Source organism: Lactuca virosa, chromosome 2 (assembly GCF_052849685.1).
Source record: "Lactuca virosa cultivar CGN04683 chromosome 2, Lactuca_virosa_CGN04683_v6, whole genome shotgun sequence".
NCBI lineage: Eukaryota > Viridiplantae > Streptophyta > Magnoliopsida > Asterales > Asteraceae > Lactuca > Lactuca virosa.
The window spans coordinates 14,179,062-14,201,211 of NC_136427.1; the positions used below are offsets into that span (position 1 = coordinate 14,179,062).

At 31.6% G+C, this 22,150-nt stretch overlaps 1 protein-coding gene and 1 long non-coding RNA gene across 3 annotated transcripts; one reads left to right on the plus strand and one right to left on the minus strand.

The window, feature by feature from the left end:
- The first annotated feature begins 1,325 nt into the window (after positions 1-1,325).
- On the plus strand, positions 1,326-5,976 carry LOC145158904 (uncharacterized). Of its 2 annotated transcripts, XM_079077761.1 has the most exons (12): positions 1,640-1,751; positions 2,097-2,158; positions 2,489-2,546; positions 2,643-2,753; positions 2,895-3,032; positions 3,157-3,226; positions 3,314-3,369; positions 4,159-4,284; positions 4,518-4,657; positions 4,796-4,868; positions 5,151-5,225; positions 5,437-5,976. In XM_079077761.1, the coding sequence occupies exons 3-12, from the start codon at positions 2,499-2,501 to the stop codon at positions 5,743-5,745; spliced, it is 1,146 nt and encodes a 381-aa protein (XP_078933887.1). In that variant the 5' UTR covers positions 1,640-1,751; positions 2,097-2,158; positions 2,489-2,498; the 3' UTR covers positions 5,746-5,976. The 2 variants fall into 2 exon arrangements, with proteins under 2 accessions (XP_078933886.1, XP_078933887.1); XM_079077760.1 differs by lacking the exon at positions 2,097-2,158 and having other exon boundaries at positions 1,326-1,751.
- Positions 5,977-15,815: 9,839 nt separating this feature from the next.
- On the minus strand, positions 15,816-17,703 carry LOC145156244 (uncharacterized). Its single transcript, XR_013736562.1, has 3 exons — positions 17,514-17,703; positions 16,521-16,584; positions 15,816-15,926 (listed from the first exon to the last, which is right to left on the minus strand). It is a non-coding gene; the product is annotated as an uncharacterized LOC145156244 (long non-coding RNA).
- Between the last annotated feature and the right edge of the window lie 4,447 nt (positions 17,704-22,150).

Here is a 22,150-nt window from a genome sequence, read left to right on the forward strand (position 1 = left end):
GGAACTGACAGGGGTGTTTGGGTTGGATTTCTTGGTGGTTCAAATAATGATGGTTCTAGTGGAAAACGATCAGTTTAGTGGCAAATATAAAGAATTCTGACGGATTGTGAAGAGATTGTAGCAGGGTGGCTATTGGATAGCGGTGTTGGGTGAAACAGGTTGGTATGGTTTCCGTTGGACCTCCGATGAAGGTGATTAGCGGTGGTCCCGATAATTTTCGACAATGTGATGCGGTGCTTCTGCGTATTCCGAAGACTTTGTGGTAGAACCAATAAATTAAAAAGAATTAAATTATACATTTAAAAAAAATTAACGATCCACTAAAATATTATTTATTATATATAGAATATAATAAATTAAATGTAATAATACAATAAAAAATCTAATAAATACATTTTTTTAAATAACCCAATAATTTTTTTTAAAAATAGTTAAAAGAAATTAATAATATAATAATATAATATTTATTAATATATAAATATTATATATTAAAAATAAAATTAACCAGTGTGGTAGTCAGATAAAAAATTAATCTAATAAAAATAAAATTGAAAAAAGAATTAATGTATAATAGTTAAATAAAATTAAAAAGAAAGAGTGATCAATATATAATAATTCAATAAATTTAACAAGAAGAATTGCATAAACGGTCTTTGTAATTTGGTAAAAAGAGATAACTGTAAAAATAGTCATCGAAGGTAAAATTGTCATTTTAAAAAAGTTAACAACCAAATATTAAAGTTAATGAAATAGAGACCAACACCAAAGCTAAACTACTAAAGATTTTTTTTTTGCTAATAAACTTATTTTTGGACTTTATCCAAAAAAATTGGCAAACCACAAGGACCATTTTTGCAATTTTGCCTCATTATAAATTAGGAAAGGGGTTAGGGTGTTTTTGGGTAGAGATATTTTTTTCTTTTTTTAATCTAAAAAATAAAAAATAATAAAAGAAAATTAAAAAAAAATTATTAAGAGCAAAATAATTAGTTTATATCCACAAGGATGACCCAGTAAAAAAATAATAATACACGGACATTTATAATTAATTTTAAAAAATATAGATCGAACGGAAAATTTAACATTTGAACCATTAGTTGAACCATGAAGGAATCTTATAATTTACTGGTTTGATTATATTACTCCATTTCCCACTTTTAAATATCATTTTAAAAATTATTAAATATTTTACTCCGTCTTAATATTTCAATTAATCAGCCCATAATAACCTAGTAAAACATAGGAGTATCTTTCATTATTGATTTGGACGACAGTATATGGATTAAATAATACTTAACAACCCGGAGTAAATGAGAAAGAAACAAAACGCGTGTAACTAGGAAAGCCCACCCGATAAGTCACTTTGTCTGTTTTTCTCTCTCTAAGATCCCATCGCCATCGCCATCTTGCTCTGCAACTTATTTGTTGATTTCGTCGCTCCCCGCACAATAACAACTTCGCAAAGTTTACAAGAAAAAAATATACAAATCTATTAGGAAGCCGACAGATGTCTGGAAGTCTTTGATTTAATTGCTAATAGCTATTCAAAGTTCCAATTGAGATCGGAATGAGAAGATTACACTGTTATTTTTGCTGATTCAGATGGCGTTCAACCTTCATCATAGTCGTCATTTCATTACTTTATCCTATCTGTTTTTGTTGTTATGCTCTTGTTTCTCGAGCATTTTCTGTAGCAGCGATAATGATTTCCCTCCTGTTACGCCTATCAATCGTGATCTCTACCGCACTAGGTAAACTCAGTAGTCTCCAAATACTTATAGATTTGATATTGATTTCACTCGTTTTCGCGTTGTAATCTGTCTAATTTGATTTCGTGGTGCTGAATTTATTTTTATCTCATTTTCTATAACTTTTTGTTTGATTATAGAGGGATGTGATCTCATACTAAAAACGGTAGTCAGGGATCTGTTTTTGTAACCGTTAGAAAGTGTTAAAATAGAGGCAATTTGATCTGTATGTCAAAATGGTTTATGTGACTTAAAGATTTTGGGAGAATTTATTTGATAATTGGTTCCTTACATCAGAAATTGGAAATTATTGGTATTAAAATGCACATTTTACATTTGTTGTTTCAGCTTCCCAATATAGATCTATTTTTCATTCCCTGGTCATGGATTACTCTCGTAAACAAGGCAAAGTAAGCAAACCAAGAACAATACATTAAGTTAATGCACTAGTATTACTGATTAGAGTGCTTGCAAGAAGAGAAAACTACACAAGTATAGAATAATTAGTTGATTACAAATTAAAATGGAAGGATCTATATCTATACATGAGTGGTGTTCTTGCAATAACATAAATAAACACTATTTCTTGATCATTTACAATCACACAACTCGTACTTTTAGATCCTTCTAGCATCTTCTTACTCTCTCTTGAAAGTTCTTGATTCACATAGAACTTTCTGGAATTTTGAGTCGACCTTCTTGTTTATAAACCTTTTCATCGTGTTGCTTCTTTTTTTTAGTGACGCCTTAATGGAAGAGATAGAAGCATTGGTTAATCGACACCAAGATAGACTCCATGTAGGTGTACTTTGGATCTTTCTTTTTTTTTTCTTTGTCTCCTGCTATTTGTTGTACTATATATTATGCTCATTTGATTCCATAATTTTTCAACAGATGGAGACATTTCAAAGTACAAATAAAGGCTACCATGCTGAACTAAATGTAGTTACATATTGCCGGAATAGAACAGCCATTGAAGACAAATCAAAGTTTAGAATACTTCTTGTGAGTTCTTTCTTTCTCTTCAAACTGTTGCATCAAATGAAAGGAAAAAAATTTGAAGAAAGTAACTTTTTTTTTTTGCCATGTATTGTCTCATATTGTGATATTGCTGATTTTTTTGACAGATGATTACTTGTCTTCCAGAGTTTTGGGCAGCATGCACGGGAGCTTATTACAACCGAGCTTGCATTAAGGATCCTCTCCATCTTAAGTGAGGAGCAATTTTTACCTAAAATGGATCCACTGTTGCTGAACAAGACCCTTGAGAAGATTGTTATAAAGGTCATCTCTTTCATATTGTATGCTTCTTAAAGTTATCTCTTTATCATTACATGAAAAAAAAAACATACAAAATTAATGATCAAATTAAGCTCATGATATTAACACACATATAGCAATCTCTCAGGTGGTGCCAATGGAAAATCTAAATGGACGCAAAAAAGTCGAAGCAGGAGATGTTTGTGAGAGAAGAAATGGTCTCATTTTTTATTTTTTTTTTAAATTTCCTTACTTGAAAATAAATGTGATATTTCTTGATTTCATGACTGTTTGTTTCTTTGCAGGAAGAGGAGTTGATCTCAATCGGAATTGGAGTGTAGATTGGGGGAAAAAAGAGAAGGTTAGTGACTAAAAAGAGGGAAAATACGTGTAACTTTCACTCTTTTATAGCTACTTAACTATTTTCTATAGTCATCAAAACATTTCACTTTTTTCAACCCTTTAAAATAACTATTTCCCTGGTTTTGATTTCAGGTTAAAATACAAAAAAGAACCTTCTTTCACTATTTTATCAATTTAGCCATTGAACTATTACTTTTTATCGATTAAGTCACTTAACTATTTTCTGTTGTGATAAAAATATAATACCTTTTATACTGTATTAAAAAAAAATCCTGTTATTAGGGGATCATACCTATATATAGAAAAGCACAACATACTTTCACCATTTTATCGATTTAGAGACTCAACTATATTTTTTATCGATTTAGCCACCGAACTATATGATAATATGACTAAATTACAGAATTGGTCCATGTGGTTGGCATGATTTTGCAGTTTTAGTCCTAGTTTCTCGATTTTTTCAAAAACGGTCCCTATTTCAGGTTTGGATTTCCCCTTCAGTCCCGGGCTCTGTTACCATTTAACCAGCTTCTGTTATCTACATATGAAATGCTATTTTGTACTTTAACCTTTTTGAGAAAAATGTTTTTTTTAATGTTAAAAAAAAATAAGTATAGAAAAGGGTTAAGTTACCAATAAAATGGTGAAAGTAGGTGGCTTTTTTTAGATTGTTTTGTTCTCCATCTCTACATTTTGTATAGCAATAATACCAGTTTTGTAGGTATGTTATGTAAATGTTACATATAACATACCTTGGCTTGTTGTTTATTATTATTATATGTTTCAGGACTTTGATCCTTATGAAGAGAATCCTGGAATTGGCCCATTTAGTGAACCTGAAGCTCAGCTAATGCGAAAGCTCTCAACATCATTTGAACCACATATTTGGGTCAATGTACATTCCGGAATGGAGGTGAGCACTAATCTTTGTTTCTCTTCCCAAAATACCCCTCATTGCCCCCTTTTGTTTCTGGCTTCAAACTGCAGTAATTACTTATTTGATGTTAAATCTTTCGATGTTGCATAATATTACAAGATTAATTCCATTCCATGTCCTAAATTAATTGTTAATCAGTCATTCATTCATTGTTTTTTTTTACATATATATATTTCCATATGATTAGTTTTATATATAATTTTTTATAGGCTCTTTTTATGCCATATGATCACAAAAACACAACTCCATCTGGAGTAGAATCACAGAAAATGAGGTTGATGCTTGAAACATTAAACCACCTTCATTGTGGAGACCGTTGTGTGGTTGGATCTGGTGGTGGATCTGTTGGGTAAGTATTATTATTATTTATAATATATGTTAGACTCTAAATTCAAAAATATGGATTTTTTCAATAAGAAAAAAGTTTAAAATACAATGTTGTTAATTTTAAACAGAAATAAGTGAAAGTAGGTTGGTATTTAAACAGGTATCTGGCACATGGTACAACTACGGATTACATGTTTGATGTGGCAAAGGTTCCCATGGCTTTCACCTTCGAGGTTTGTATATAAAAATAAAAATAAAATTATTTTTTTGCAATTTGGCTGTTTAACCATTTATATGTTTTTTCAATCAAACCATAAAAGTTCCATTCAGTTTAACCATTTTTTGACATGATATAACAGGTCATAATGGTTAATTTGGAAAAATGTTTGAAACTTTTATGGTTTGAATGGGAAAAATTGAAGTATTAGGGGTTAAACTGCAAAACTGCCCAAAATATAATGGTTTTCCTGTAAATTTCCCTCCCTTATTTTCAACTCAATTTGTTGACTTGCCAGATTTATGGAGATGAAAAAGCATCTTCCAGAGATTGCTTCAAAATGTTCAACCCTGTGGATCATCCCACATTTAATGTAAGTGAAATAAATTTAATCATATCCATTTTGTATTCTTTTCAATGGATTACACAGTAATTTTCTCAAAGTTTTTTATCTTATAGCCATTGAATAGCAATGGCATTGTATTTTCAGTTTTTCTCTGATTGAATTCAATTTTAAAAGTATAATGTTTTAATGCTATTTCAAATTACTGAATCTACATTTTTTTTTATTTTTTTGACTCCAGAGAGTTCTGAACGAATGGTCAGCCACATTCTTTACAATGTTCAACATGGGAGCACATCAAATGAAAGATCCACAAGAATCAACCCCATTTAATATGGACCATTTGATCTCAATAGATGATTATTTAAACGGATATTTAATCGAGAGAAAAAATAGATATGGTGAAAAGAAGGAATTTCTGGACCTTGGTTTGCAAGAGATCCGAACATATTTCAGGCTCTTTTTGCTGTCTTCGGTCATGTTAATGTTCATGTTTTGTTCTAGAATTGCAAAGAGTAATAGATCACATTTGCCTTCAATTTCTCTATGAAATTGAATAAAAAGGTGTGTATTGTTTTAGTTATTTGTTACGAGTTTTCTCATTGATTCAAGGTTTCTAGCTTCTTTTTTTTTTTTTTTTTTTTTTTTTTTTTTTTTAATGTAACGGGGAGATTGGGTTGGTATATTAGTGTGATTTTGTGTAACATTATTGACATGTCATGAACGATGATTTGTTTGTTATTTATTTGTGCACTAATAGAAAAATGAAGGTTTTTGTCTTTTTGATATGTATCCCATTTTTGCATTTTATAAGTTGATGGCGTTGGATGTATGATCAATGCAGATGAGGCAACCATATGTGTCTAATGCAATTGCAACTGCGTATATACTTTGTATGTGCGGTAGTGCTCTTTTTGTAGCTTAATTGATTTGATGGAGATAAAAAGGTAAAATGGTCATTTATCTTTGTAATACTTAATAGGAAGAACATGGCTTTAGTTTAATAAGTTGTAAGCAATATATTGATGTTTTTAATGCAAAATAACAAATTAATTGAGATGGTTTGGAACAGAACGTTTTTTTTCACTAAACTCTTTATAATTTGAGTTTAATTCTCCAAGTTTGTACTGATTTTCTCAAATGTTTTTATATCACTTGTCTTGACGCCCATCTTCCAATTTTGAAAATTCAACATATTTTGGGCTTTTGGTTCATGTTTAAAGTCTTTTATACGTAAACTAAACAATTCTTTTCATATTAAACATCGAGCCTAGAAAGTAAAATATGTTAAACCCTTTCTTTTGTTCCTTCGATTTGCATGCAAATTGAAAGAAAGAAAGACTTTCTTCTTCAGATCAACTTCTTCATACGATATATATATATATATATATATATATATATATATATATATATATATATATATATATATATATATATATATATATATATATATACACACACACACACACAGAGAGAGATGATCATTTGAGAACTCATAGTTTCCCGAGAACCCGAGAACTAAAAGTGGAGCGTTGGATCAAAAAAATGGATGATCAAGATGCACCGTGACATTTTTGTAAATAAGTTGAAAAATAAAGGACGGGAGCATCAGAATTAAATGGAATCAGGGGCATTTTGGGGTTATAGAAATTGACTCGTACACATATGTCTCCTATCACCATTCCTTATCAGATCTCTCTCTCTCTCTCTCTCTCTCTCTCTCTCTCTCTCTCTCTCTCTCTCTCCACCGTATCTCTTCCCCTCGTCTCCATCCTCCCTCAATCGGTCCACCTCTATGTCCGTCGACAATGAACGTCGGCTACCAATCAACAATCTTTCATATCCAGATCATCGGTGAAGAATTTACGAACCTATAGATCGACAATGTTCGTGTTCATCTTTCGATTGCGATATTTGAAGCCCTAAATCGCCCGATTCATGATCATCTATTCATCGAGATCGATCAACAATAATCTCTCAAGTTTTTGTAAGCATCAATTTGTCATCATTGATCAGCTCCTGGGATCAAAAAGTCAAGCATATGACCATGGAAATTCATTTAGGTATCGATTCGTCATAAATTGGAAGTATTCTTCTGGCTCACTCTCCATCCTCCAATCTCCCTGATTATTTTTAACCATTAACTTTGTAACACCCCGAGTTCAGAAGTGCAAGTTCAGGGTCCTTAGTGTAAATAAGGAAGGTCGACTCAGCGAGTCGATGGATAGACTCGGCGAGTCGAGTCGCGATTCTGGTCATGTGTTAAGTGACCAACTCGGCGAGTCGGAAGTGGACTCGGCGAGTTGGTGCTGAAGGGAGAAAACCTAATTCCGGGAGTTGTGCCCTATATAAAGCACATTATAGCCACCCTCAGCCTCTTTACTTCCCATTTGAGTTCCAGAAACCCTAATTAGTGTGTGTGAGCCTCCATTGTTAAAGTTTGAGCTTGGAAGAAGAATTTAAGAGGAGAAAGTTAGGAGATCAAGAGGCTAGCATCGGGAGATCATTGTAGATCCGGAATCTACTCCTTCTTGGGCACATTTCTGAGGTAACAAGTCGTTACCTTGAGTTTTCTCCTTCTAGATCCATTCTTTGTTGTTGTTTTGGGAATTTTAGCTTGATTGGAATCTATTTCGGGTTTAGAGGTTAGATCTGAAGTTGCAACTTCAGATCTAGGTTAATAGTGAGCCATGGAAGCTTAAAGCATCAGCCATGGGGCTTTATTTAGAGTATCTATGTCCCAAAACCTCCTTGTAGCTTGATTAGAGCTTGTTGAGCCTTGCATGCACGTAAAGTTGGAAACTTTACGTGTGAATCTGGCCCTAGGAGTCCAGATCTATGTATTGGAAGCAATGAAATGGCCTGAAATCGTCTGAATGAAGATGTCATGTTTTGGACTCGGTGAGTGGAAGAACAACTCGGCGAGTCTGTTGAAGATTGCCTTGGACTCGGCGAGTCTCTTCTTGGACTCGGTGAGTCTGGTCGTGGAACCCTAACCTTTTCTGGTTAAGCCTCGAATCGGTGAGTCGAGGGACGACTCTGTGAGTTAAACAGGATGGGACTCTGAGATTGTTGAACTCGACGAGTCTTGGGGCGACTCGGCGAGTTGAGTCGTATGATGGGAGTTTCTGAGTAAAGGAACTCGACGAGTCGACGGGTTGACTCGGCGAGTAGGGTCAACCAGGAAGGTTGACTTTGACTGAGGACTTTAACTTTGACCAAGGGTTGACCAGTTTGACTTCCAAGGGTATTTTGGTAATTATTGGTATTTATTGGATTTGGTTAATTGGTAGTGTTCAGTGGTGGAGTTTGTGTCGGTGGTCGGAGCAGCGTGATCTTACCTTTTCAGTCAGCTACAGCAGGTGAGTTATCCTCACTATATCAACAGGGTCTAAGGCACCAAGGCCGACCCTTTATCGGATGGAAATCCGGATAGTTGTTATTATGTTATTGTTTTGCTATGTCTGCATCCCAGTAGTTAGGATGGTATATGTTAGGGACCTGGTGAAGGTCGGTATCCTGGTATATAGGATGATGCTATGCTAGCGACCGGTTAGGTCGGTATCCTGGTTAGGATGTTGCTATGTTATGTGATATGCTGGATCGGTTTGATTAGTTGTGTGATGTTATATGATTATATGTTTATGTGCCCAAGGTTGTTGGACTGGGGTTGGGTTGAGGCAGGTCCTGCTTTGTGCTGTAGGCCAACATACCCAGGGCAGACCGATTAGACCGAAGGCCCGGCGAGCGGTCCGGATAGGCTGAAGGCCCAAGAGGGCGGACCAGACATGCCGAGGCTCGGAGAGTGGACTAGACAGACTGAAGGCCTGATGCGGGCGGACCAGTCATACTATAGACTCAGAGAGTGGACCAGGTGGGCTGAAGGCCCGGTGCAGGCGGACCAGTCATACTGTAGACTCGGAGAGAGAGAGGACCGGGTGGACTGAAGGCCTGGTGCAGGTGGACCATTCACACTGTAGACTCGATATGCATGGCTGTTCTGTTTATGATATGATATGTGTATGGTATTGTGGTTGGTATTTTGGGGGTAACTCACTAATCTTTCGGGCTTACAGTTTCAGTGTATTGTTTCAGGTACTTCAGGAGACCGTGGCAAGGCGAAGGCGTGATCGTACCGCTCCTCTGTTTTATGTTGATGTTTCTGGGATGCTCTGATAATAAATGAGTTGGAAACCTTTTTGTAATAACTTAATGAATATGGGTTGTTTTTGAAAAGTTTAAATTGGTTGTAAATTTTCACGGTGTTACAAACTTCTAATTAATTACATACAGATTACATACCTTCCTATTTACACTAAAAGTAACCAAATCTCTCTTCATTGTCGTCTTCCACTACAATGGGCTAATATCATCGCTCTCTTGTATATCTGGAACTGAAGTTGTCGTCTTCAATCGCTGCCTCTCGCCCTTCCCTATTGATTAAAGATATCAAAATCTGATTGACAACCCTGTCGACTACAAAAGGAGGTTTGGATACTTTAAGGCTACCGATTCTCCTCTTCCGGTGATGATATATGGTCCACTAGCATGGCCTAGACAGCTCCGGCGCGCCAGCCTCGCCTGGCGCTCCCTTGCCAGCCTTGCTGGGGACTCTCCCGCCGGCCCGGCCTGGCTCTCCCTTGCCAACCCTGCTGGGGACTCTCCTGCCGGCCTAGCCTGGCGCTCCCTGGCTTGGCGCTCCCTTGCCAACCTTTCCTGGTGCGCGCCCGCCAGCCTTGCCTGGGGGGCGCCCGCCAGCCTCGCCCGACGCTTCCGGGCGGCCTTGCCCAGCTCCTTGCTAGTTGGGCCTGAACTGGGCTGGCCCAAGGCCTGACCTAATTGTACCCTATATAATGAAAAGTACCTCCTCCATGGAGAGGGATCCTTCCCTTTGGCTCAGCCGCCACCCTAGACCCCGGCCAGGTGGCTCCGCCACCACCCGACGCCGTCAGCTACCATACACCACCACTAGCACCAAGATGGTTCTCTCCAGCTATGGAGGACCATCTCAGATCTTCTAGCTGATCTAACTTGACCGTCGGAGCCCGCTCCCGGGGGCACAGTCCCTGGGTCGGCTCTAACGACTTTGCACTGTGATGTCAGATCTCCGCCGCAGTAGAAGACCAGAAGACTCGCTGGGGATCCATGTCGCATCATCCGGTAAGTTTTTCGGCGATAATTTGTTGTTTCAATCGTTCATTTTTGCTTGTTTGTGAGTTTTCCGTCGGTCGAGGTTGAATTTTGGGATTGAGGTTTGTTTTCTTCGTAGAAATTGACGGTGTTGCGCGTTAATCGTATGAACTTCTATTCTCTGTTCTTCACTACCAAAATTGCATCTCATTAGACAAGTTAATTTTTACTCATTGTATCTGATTTGTTTTCTGTTTTAACATATATTTATGTATGTTTTAGGTTGCATAATTTTGGGATTGAGTTTAGTTAGTTCTGTAGAAATTTTAGACAGCTGCGATAGTTAATTCAGGGCTGCTGATGGTTGTAATGGGAATGATATTTACAGCTGTTCTTCATTTTACACATACAGAAATTCATTTTGGGAATTCACAATTAGCACTTACAAGATTCAGTAGCTGTATCATGTTGGTGGCATATGCAAGCTATCTTTTCTTTCAGCTTAAGAGTCATGATTGCGTATTTAGATCCTGCTTTTATGTATATAAACAAAGATCCTGATCAAAGGCGTAAGGAAAACAAATATTTTTTTCTAACATTTTTTACCTTCTTTTCTACTAAATTACATGTTTCATATTTTAAGTTCTTTAAATATGGTGGCATGTGGAACATTAACCATTTGTTAAGATTCTAGTTTATAGGGTTTCAAGGTCCAATGTGCTAAAAAGCTAATCTACCTGATGTTCACATGTTCTAGTTATGTATCATGTATAAGACTCTATTTTAATAAACCAAAAGAATTTTACAGAATCAGGCACATAGAAGTTAGGATCAAAAGTATTATGAAGGGTAAATAATGGAAAGACAATATTTACCACTAAAACACTAGAGTAAAACTTTAAAGGGCCTTATTGTATTTAGGTGAAATGGAAGAGGTGCCATTGATTCAGAAACTTAATGTTTCACTTTCTTTCAGCCTCAAAAACAAGATCAAAGAATTAGAGTCAGAAAATGAATTACTTCGCAACCAAAAGGTGGTGGTGGAGCTGATAACCACCCCTGAAAAGAAATCACTGCAACTACAGGTAAATTGACCATTTTGTCCTTTCCCTATGTATGGGAGCTTGAGAATATATACTGATCTAATATGACATTTTCAGAGTTTGAATAATGGACATGAAAAGAAGGATGAGTTTGAAACACCACATGTGGAGCAAGAAAAGACAAAGGTAAAAAAGGAATCTTTGAAAAATCTACTCAATTATAGCAATGTGATTCAAAGTATAATGTCCTCATAAGAAATATTATAATGATGAATAATTTTTATTTTTTTGTAGTAGTTAGAAAACACCCCATCATCCCTAACAAAACAAAAATCACTTACAGACAGACAACATGTATGAATATAGAATGCATGCATAACCAGAAAAACCATGATTTAAAAAAATAAATTTATAAGAATTCAAAGTAAATTGCTATCAAACTGTTCTCCAATTATTGATATTCCATATTTGTTCGTCCCACAATGAGGAAAACCATGATGTTTTAATCAAGTGTCTTTTGGAAGATAAGAGATTTGACAAAACAAGACTAGTTGCAGCATGTATTGTGTATAAAACGTTGGTTCAATGGAGGTCATTTGAGGCATAAAAGACACATATTTTTGATAGAATTATTCACACAATCCGATCTTCTATAGAGGTAATATTCATTTATCAAAAAGAATGAAAATTTGCAATATATTTGTACTTATGTTCTTTATCTTTTGCCCATAATAGCAACATGCTTACATGTTTTTACCTATAATAGAAATATGTAACTAAAAACTTATAGAATGCACTTTAGCTTACCCGTAATAGCAATATACTTACATTTATTTACCTATAATGGCAACATACTTTTACTTTTTTTACCAATAATAGCAACATATTATATGAAACTTGTAAAATTTACAACTGTAAGATTACATATTGCTATTATAGGTATATAAAATGTAAACATAATGATATTATGGTTAATAAAGTAAGAAACAACATGTATTTTATAGGTATTAGGTCAAATATTTCTATTATTGGTAAATATATATATATATATAATTACATTGCTACTATTTGTAAAAGATAAAGAACAATGTCTATATTGGTAACAAGAGTAAAGTACATTGCTATATATTGCAAATTGCCCTTAAAAGGATGATGTATCTAGTGTCTACTTGTTTCTTCTTGCATTTGTTTTGTGTTGAAACTAATCAAAAGCATTTCATATTATTGAAGACTCAAGACAACATCAAAGATTTAGCATACTGGCTATCAACAACTTCAACTCTTTTGTTCCTACTGCAAAGTACAATCAAAGCAAGTGGTTTACCTTATAAGTATCTACATCGTAATCGCGGTTCACCTACCACATTGTTTGGTAGAATGACACAAGTAAGCTCTTTTTAACAATGTACTTTCATAATTTGCTTATTATAGCATCTTACTTTCATTTCTTCCTATTATAGTATTTTACTTTTAAAAAAGTGAAAGTATAATGTTATACTTTGGTAGATTTTTCAAAGTATGATACTGCCTAAATAGGAAAAGAACTGAAAGTGCAATGTTGTAGTAGAAAGAAATGAAAATAGGATTCCCATGTAAATCACAATTACATGTGATTACATGTAAATCACACGTAATTCACATGTAAATCACAAGTGAATTACATATGAGTTAAATGCGATTCGTATGTAATTTACATATTAATCACATGTACTTCACAAGTAAATCACAAGTGATTCACATATAAATTACATGTGATTCACATGTAAATCACATTTAATTCACATGTAAATCACAAGTGAATCACATATGAGTTACATGTGATTCATATGTAATTTACATATGAATCACATGTAATTAAAAAGTAAATCACAAGTGATTCACATATGAATTACATGTGATTCACATGTAAATCACAAGTGAATTACATATGAATTACGTATATATGTACACATTCATATGTTAATCACATGTAATTCACATATTAATCACATTTTATTTACATGTAAATCACATTTGATTCACATGTAAATCACATTTGATTCACATGTAAATCATATGTGATTCACATGTGATTCACATTTGAATCATATGTGATTCACATGTGATTCATATGTGAATCGCATGTGATTTACGTATGATGTCATTTGTAAATGTGATTCATATGTTAATCACATGAAAATCACATATGTATTTTTGTGAGTGTTTTTGCATCAATCAATTTTCTTTTTAATTTTCTTGTAGATTTGGAAGAAATTTTGGTGAATATTGAAGAGATGAAAAATGATAAATTGAAGAAAATAAGGAAATATTGACACGAAGACATAAAACACTTTGAAATTTGAAGCATTTTTTATTTTGTATCGAATAAAATACTTGTACTATTATGTTTATAGATTAATTAATAAAAATGAGATTTTTTATGATTTACTTACAAATATTATAGTATAAGAAATATGGATATATGCATTTGAATATATATATATATATATATATATATATATATATATATATATATATATATATATATATATATGCACCTAAAACTTGATTTTTATTGTTAAAAAAACAAGAGTATTTTTTTTTAAATATTGTAGTTCTTTTTTTTCTTAAATTTATTGATTTTTTAAAATTTACTTTTTAAAACAAATGCAGTTTTTTTGAAAAAATTGCAGTTATTTTTTAAATGCAGTTTTTTTTTGAAAAAAATGCAGCTTTCTTTATAAAACTTGCAGTTTCTTTTGAGAAAAAATTGCAGCTTTTTATTTAAAAATGCAAATTTTTTAAAAAAAATTGCAGTTTTTTTTTTTTTGAAAAAAATACAGTTTTCTTTAAAAAAAAATTGTTGTTTTTTTGAAAAAAATGCAGTTTTTTTGAAAAAAAAATGTTGTTTTTTTTTTAAATTGCATTTAAAAAAACATTTTTGTCAATTTTTTTCAAAAATTCATGTTTTCTATAAAAAATTAAAAAATCTGCCTTTTTTTTAAATCGAAAATTACTATTTTTAAAAAAATCCGAAAATTTGTTTTATTATGTAACTTTTTAAACATTTATATTAATATGATCAACAACACAGAAAATTAAACATTAAATGAGATTGGTAAGATGACGATCATGTCCTTAATGAATTAATTTTGATCCAACGCTCCACTTTTAGTTCACGGGTTTTCGGGAAACTATGAGTTCTTAACCGATCTCACCCCTATATATATATATATATATATATATATATATATATATATATATATATATATATATATATATATATATATATATATCATACATACTTATAAAAGTAACATTTTTTCTTGAATCTCATGCATTTGAAACCCCCATAAAAATTTGCCAACACCTCATGCATTTGAAACCCCCACACCCTTTCACCTTCAAAGTAATTAATCACATATAATCCCATTCCAAGAAAATCACACACTCTGTAAGTTCAACACCTCATGCATTTGAAACCCCCACACCCTTTCACCTTCATTATATATGTAGTTATATTAGTACATTTTTCTTACAAAAAGTCGTCATTTGGTTGAAGATATTATGATTCAAAAGTTTTCATATAGTTGAAGCATTCACGATCCAAATATGATGATTTGAAAAAATGAGTTATGTCGCATCGATGGTAATTGTAATATAATTTTTTCTTTCAACCAAAACAAATGAAGCTTTTCTATTCTTTCTTTATATTTAATTTCTCATTTGATCTTTATATGTGGTTTGTATGTATTACTCAATCTTGAATGTGACTCTCCAAACATCAATGTTTTGCTTGGAATATATTTCTCATTCTTCTTTTTCAAGAAAAATATTTTGATTGTAGGTTAGTGAAGAATTGTCATCAAGTTTCTATGGTTGAATGGTATTAAATAAAGAAAGAAGATTCAGAAAACGGATATAGTTTTTTTTTGTTTGAGCAAAGTAGATGAATGTTAGTTTTTTCTTTTGATTTAAACGTATATTTATGTAACATTTTTATTTATATATTCAATCACCCAATCTACTTATTTATTTGATTATAGTTTTTCTATTTTGATTATGTTTATTTTCTATTATTTTTTTGTTGGGTTATCCTACACAACATATTTACAAGACAATATTTAAAAGATAACATAATTTTTAACATTTGATATGTAATTATGATGACTTATCATGATATGTTCTTCATATGAAAGTAATTTATTCATATTACTACGACAAGAATTACATATGACATTTACGAAAATATATATTATATGTGATTTGTTTAACATATATATGCACGTATGTATGTTATAAATTTATAATTAAATATCTTTATGTTTAATAACTGAAGGGATTAAAATTGTCACATCCCGATCCTTGTCGGAATCGATCGAGGCGTGATATATTGTTCAAAGTCTCATGACAACTATGTTATAATATGATTAGATTCAATTAAGTGCTAAGTATGCAAACAAGAGCCACAACATACAAATACAAATCCAAATATGAACAACATTTATTACATCAAATTTAAATAGTCTTGTGGATTTCTAAGGCACAACCTATTTTTCATCAACTTCATTCTTCAAATCTGCATCATGGGTAAAAACAGGTCAACTACGAGAGTTGGTGAGTAATCTAATTTTAGTAGAGAAAATTGTGAAGTTGAAACCTTTATAATTGGAAATTTGTTTTCTTTTGAAGTCGGCAAACAATTGTATTTGAGATAACGGTTTATAAATCAAAAATTGATTAACAAATGATAACAACAACAATAAGTCCTCACCCTATATATACATATGTATATATATATATATATATATATATATATATATATATATAAATATATATAGGATGGAGCATCTAATCATCATACACACTCAACCACGTGCGATCAATCACCTTAGCGTCCCAAGGCGGGGTGGTCAACCCAATAGCGCTATTATTGTCCATAACATACCTCAAGAATACGGGCATAGTTATGGAGATTAGACTAAAAATGATAATGCACTACAAGTACATGTAGCGTAAACAAACAATAGTTATACAATTAATGACTCACGTATAAATGTCCCAACAATGTCTCAATTGTGATAAAAAAATAAAATGAAGTTGGAACATATTAGAACCACATGATACACCCCAAAAGTATTGAAAATTATAAAATATGTGGTAGATTACTCACCTTAGTCCCAAAACGAAATGCGTGTGTCGTACGATAGACGGTTCAGGTCAAAATGACGTAGAACCTAATATAATTAATAGTTTTGGTTTAGGAACTGCTAAACGAGAAAGGAGTACTAATACAAATAATTAGACACATATTATTATATTAGATGAATTAACAATAATTCATTTCGATTATAATATTAAGGTATTTATTTGTTAAATAAATTTTAAATTGAATTACTTACTTTGCATAATTAATTTATATTTTTAATTTAGGCCAGATTTTAATAATTTCTTATTAAAATAATAACTTGCCCAATTATAATTATTTACAGATTTTAACAATTATTTATATGAAATAATCATTAAAATGCATTTTTACATGCTTAAATACTTAGAAAAATAGTTTTAAATAGTAAACAGTATTGAAAAATTATGAAATTATTAGGAAATCATTATTTCATACAATATGAATTACTGTAAAATTTGTATATTTTTCTGAACTGTTTTAGTATTTATTTAATATTTTAATGATTAAACAACACAAAATTCGGGAAAAATAGTAAATGATTCTCAAAAAATCTGTAAAATTAACCATAGTTTTATAACATGATGTAGAGCTCAGTGTATAAGTTTCAGATATTTGTGACTATGGGAAGTATTTTTTATATATTTCATTATTAATTAATAAATAAAATCATAAATAATAGTAAACAGTAATATAAATGCATGAAACTTCATATATCATGTTTAATCAGTATACATGTCATCCCAGAATTTTCTCAGAATTTATTGAATGCAACAAGTATTTTATGTGAATTATTGCCCTACTTTATTGAAATAATTATGATAATTCAATAAGAATAAGTTATTTTCTGAAAATTTCCAGGACTTCTTATTTTATTGATGGTATTCTGAGAAAAATCAGGTTTATGAAAAAAATGAGTTTTAGATATTTTTGTGGATTTAATTTGTTTCTTGTATGAATTTGAAACTTTTAACAACATACCTTGATGAATGCTTCAAGAGGGATGAAGATTTGAGTATAATAGATTGTTCTTGGATGGAATATGAGTATTCTTGGAGGAAATTTCGAGATTGAGAGTGAGAGAAAGAATAGACAATGTTTAAGTGGTGAAGAGAATAATGTGTTGGGAGAAAAATGAAAGGAAAGTGGATGGGAGGTGTGAGTGGGAGACCATGGGAATAATCTTTTTGCTTTTGGTGGTCTTCATAATTTCCCACTAACACAAGCATCTTTTACATAATTAATATAAGAGTTTTATAAAATTTAATGTAAAGTTTATAAAAATAGAGTTTTATAAAATTTAATGTAAAGTTTATAAAAATGAAGTTTTATAAAAGATGAGTTATTATTTGATTATAACAATCTACTTTGATTTGAAGTTTAATTATAGCATTCAAGTTTGATTCTTTTAAATTTAATTAGAGCATTATACTTTGATTTGATTTTAATATGGTATCATAATTTAATTTGATTATAGTTATAACGTTGTACTATACTATGTTGCTATTAACGTCAATTTATATCGTAGTGTATGAGTTTTGATCCTATTAGCATCAAGTAATCTTGAGTAGGGTCTGAATGAGATCGCGAGAGGTTTCGTTTGTGATCTTTTTGAGTGACCGGCTTCGCAACGCAAGGTCCATAGACCCCGTTAAGCCATGATTTAGTGTCCTACACAATCCCGATGATTGTGCAATAGTGTTTTATCGCTTTGGTTCATTGTTTAGCACTGTTAAGGCTAAGGAAAATCAAACACATGAACTTTCCAAATGATGTTTTCTCATTAAAATAGCGAATTGTACAGTGATTACATAACGTAAACCCTATCATACAAGGGTTAATGGAGTTGACCGGTTTGACTAGTTGACTTTGTTTGACTTTGACTTGACCGAAATTTGATGGTTGTCACAAAAATGATGCATCAAAACCAATTATTTAGACGAATATAATAATAATAATAATAATAATAATAATAATAAATACACATTTCCAAGTACCGTATTCATTTGAAACTCACACTACAATTCAAGAGTTTTCTAATTTATGTATATTTATTAGTTACAACTCAAGAGTTTTTAACTTATGATTATTAATTAGTAATCACTAATAACTTTTTATTTTCCTTTCTTTTATAAGGTTGTAAAGTTTGTTCATCAAAAACATTAATGTATTTGAAGAGATTTGTGATTTAAATATGAAAAGTTAATATAAATGTTATAATAAATGTTTTAGTGTTTTTATGTTATTAAAAGTTGTAGTGTTTATTTTTCATATTTTTTATTATTCGTTGTATATATGTATATATCTTTTTTAATACAAATGTTATAATAGATGTTTTGTATTTTTATGTTACGAAAAGTTGTAGTTCATATTTTTGTTCATACATTTTGTTACCCGTTATATATAGATTATCATACGTTTGATATATAATTTACACAATTTTAAACGGTTTATAAAATTATCAAATAATTGTATATATCACAATGACTTAAAAATTAAAACTATAATCATCATATCATACTATATTATAAAGGAAGCATTTTTTATTTCACCACATTCATTTGAAACTCCCAACTTTTCATATTTTCATACAATATGCTTAATTTATTAACTTAAATATGTTTTTAGTTGTAAACATTATCATAAATGGAAGAATTTGTGACTTATCAATATGATATACTTAATTTGTTAACTTCAATATATAGTTAAATAGATAACCTACATTAATATATCAAATAAGCTTAAAAATTTAGTGTAGAACTTAAAATCTAAAGTAAAATATCAAATAATGTTTAGAAAAAAATTCAATATATATTTTTTAACATAGTTAAAAGGAAAACATTAAATATAATAATAATAAAAGAACCTAATTTGATGAATCGAATTAACTAAAAGGTGTCTGAAAACTATATTCTAACAATATATTTTTAACCTGTGTCGCGCAACGCGCGAGAATTCGTCTAATATATATATACCACTACCATTTATTCTTTAACAAGAATTAGTCTAGCTTGAAAATTAAAAACCACATAAACGTTGCAAGAAAACTCTTTCTCGAAACATATATATATATATATATATATATATATATATATATATATATATATATATATATATGTTTCGAGAAAGAGTTTTCTTGCAACGTTTATGTGGTTTTTAATTTTCAAGCTAGACTAATTCTTGTTAAAGAATAAATGGTAGTGCCATCAATCTGTTTAATGTGATCTTGATATAGATTAAATCTTGATACATAATGAAATGCTAACATGGTTTTTTTCGTTGAATGAAACAATATTAATTGATAGTGCAAATATTATTCGTCAAGTCGTTTAGTGTGCTAGAGAGCAATGTGATTTCAACTATATTTTTGAGGCCAAAAGACTTCTAGCCCAATGGTATTAGGTGTTGTCCTCTCTCCTTGAGGTCGATGGTTCAAGTTCCGTCGTGGACATAAGTGAAATTAAGAAGTAGTTTAGGAGTAGATTGGATTTGTCGTTAAAAAAACAAAACTATATTTTGAGTTTGGGAGGTACGAAATGCATGCTCACACTGCCAAAATTAATTGTCTTCCTCATATAATCTTATGATTTCAGTTTTGAAGACTTTCACTTTTTCGTTATGTTGTTTTATCCACAATTTATTGTCTCGAAAAGACAAAACAACAAGTATTTTGTGTTTTCTATGTCAAATTTTACCTAAAATCAAGATAATAATTTTTTGAATTATCCCAAATCTGATTTCATATAACCTCATACTATGAGATCGAAATTACAAATTTTAAAAATTAATTATATACACTCCAAAAATATCCAAGCCCATTTGATATTCATGGGCGGAGCTTTACTAGGGCGAGGGGTTCCCCCCCCCCCCCCCCCCCCCCCGATTTTTTTTGTTACAAATAGTCCTCTATTCTTTCTTTTTATACATATTAGACCAAAAAATATAAAATTTTGGCGGTGACCCTTTCTGTTCACCGATTTTTATACATATTATATTTTCGGCCCCCAAATCTTATGTTGAAGCTCCGTCCCTGTTGATATTCATTACCTTATTATATACATTAACATTTACCAAATATTTGATATTGTTCCCAAAATCGCATTATCTATAATGTCTTTTCCTTTTGGTCATTGTAGTTTTCAAATAGACATGATCGTGAGAAAAAATTACAAAAATAAAATGTTTTTTTCTTTTATTTTTTGAATTCGCACCCGTGGTAACCCCCACCCACCTTTTAAAATTTTCATTTTTATCTTTTTTTTAATATTTTTTTTTCTAAATTTGGTCCAAAGTTAAATTTCCAAATTTTATTTTTATATGTTTTCTAAACTTAGTTTGTTTTGATCAATGCTTTTTTCAAATTCTTTTACAACTATGTTTTTTACAAAATTGTTTTTTTACAAAATTACTATTTTTATATATTTGATTTTATGTATATCCTTATTTAGATTTTTCTTTTTTCAATCTTTTTTTTTCAAATTCGGTTTCTATTTTTTGACATATTCGTTTTCATGTATGTAGGTTGTAAAAAAGTATAAAGATTGGTTTCTTTTAAACATTTACAGGTGGAGATAAGACTATTGAGCGCATTGTTGGGTCGAATCGGACGACTAATGATTGTCCCATCATACATATTGATAGTGAGGAAGTGAAGAGGGTATTAAGAAGGATGGGAGGGACAAAGCCATTAGTCCGGACTAAATCCCCATTATCGTGTGGTTGTGCCTGAAGTTTTGTGTGACAAGAAGGTGTCGCTTAAAGTAAAGGGAAAATTTATAGGGTGGCCATAATGCCAACTTTGTTGTATGGATCTGAATGTTGGTTAATTAGGAAGGAACATGATAGAAAGATAATGGTAGCAGAAATGAGAGTATTGTGGTGGATATGTGGTAAAACTTTGTTGGACATGATACCAAACTCGTTAATTAAGAATTCTTTAGGGTGGCATCGACCATCAACAAATTGATAGAACGAAGATTACAGTGGTTAGTCGTCCATACGAGACAACTGATTGTTGTTGGTAGAGAGTGGAGTTGATTACTATTGAGGGTGCTAGGAGAACATGTCGGCTCAGACTTGAAGGTTAGCCCTTTCTGAGGACATGAGCTCATATAGGAAACTATGGAGACTTATAATCAAGGCATCTATCTAGTATTGACGTAGTATAGGGTCTAGCTCCCTTTTTAGTGGTAGTGCTTTCCGGTCAATTCTTACCTTATTTGTGTTCCCCTTTTTAATTACAACATGAATTGCTCTTAACAAATTTATATCTACATCCACTACTTGAGTATTCATTCATGGTCGACCCTTGCCCATCTTTATGTTTAAATTTTATTGGTCTCTTCTTTTAGACATTGAACACTTTATCTTTTATCATGAGTTGACATTTTATGTGCAAAGATCTTATGCATGGATACTCCAAATGTAAGCACGATAACAAAACTTTCACTTTTATACATTTATTTGTATTTTTTTTCTTTTGTCGGATGTCTCTTATGATCTATGGAAATAGACTCTCAACCTTACAGTGTGGGAGATGCTAACTGTAACACCCCGAGTTCAGAAGTGCAAGTTCAGGGTTCTTAGTGTAAATAAGGAAGGTCGACTCGGCGAGTCGA

What these genes read in the sequence shown, in the direction of transcription:
- LOC145158904 (XM_079077760.1), top strand. Translation starts at nt 1,603, where the DNA reads ATGGCGTTCAACCTTCATCATAGTCGTCATTTCATTACTTTATCCTAT. An exon ending in CGTGATCTCTACCGCACTAG is followed by an intron (nt 1,752 to 2,488) that starts GTAAACTCAGTA and finishes TCTTTTTTTTAG; the next exon opens with TGACGCCTTAATGGAAGAGA. An exon ending in TTGAGAAGATTGTTATAAAG is followed by an intron (nt 3,033 to 3,156) that starts GTCATCTCTTTC and finishes GCAATCTCTCAG; the next exon opens with GTGGTGCCAATGGAAAATCT.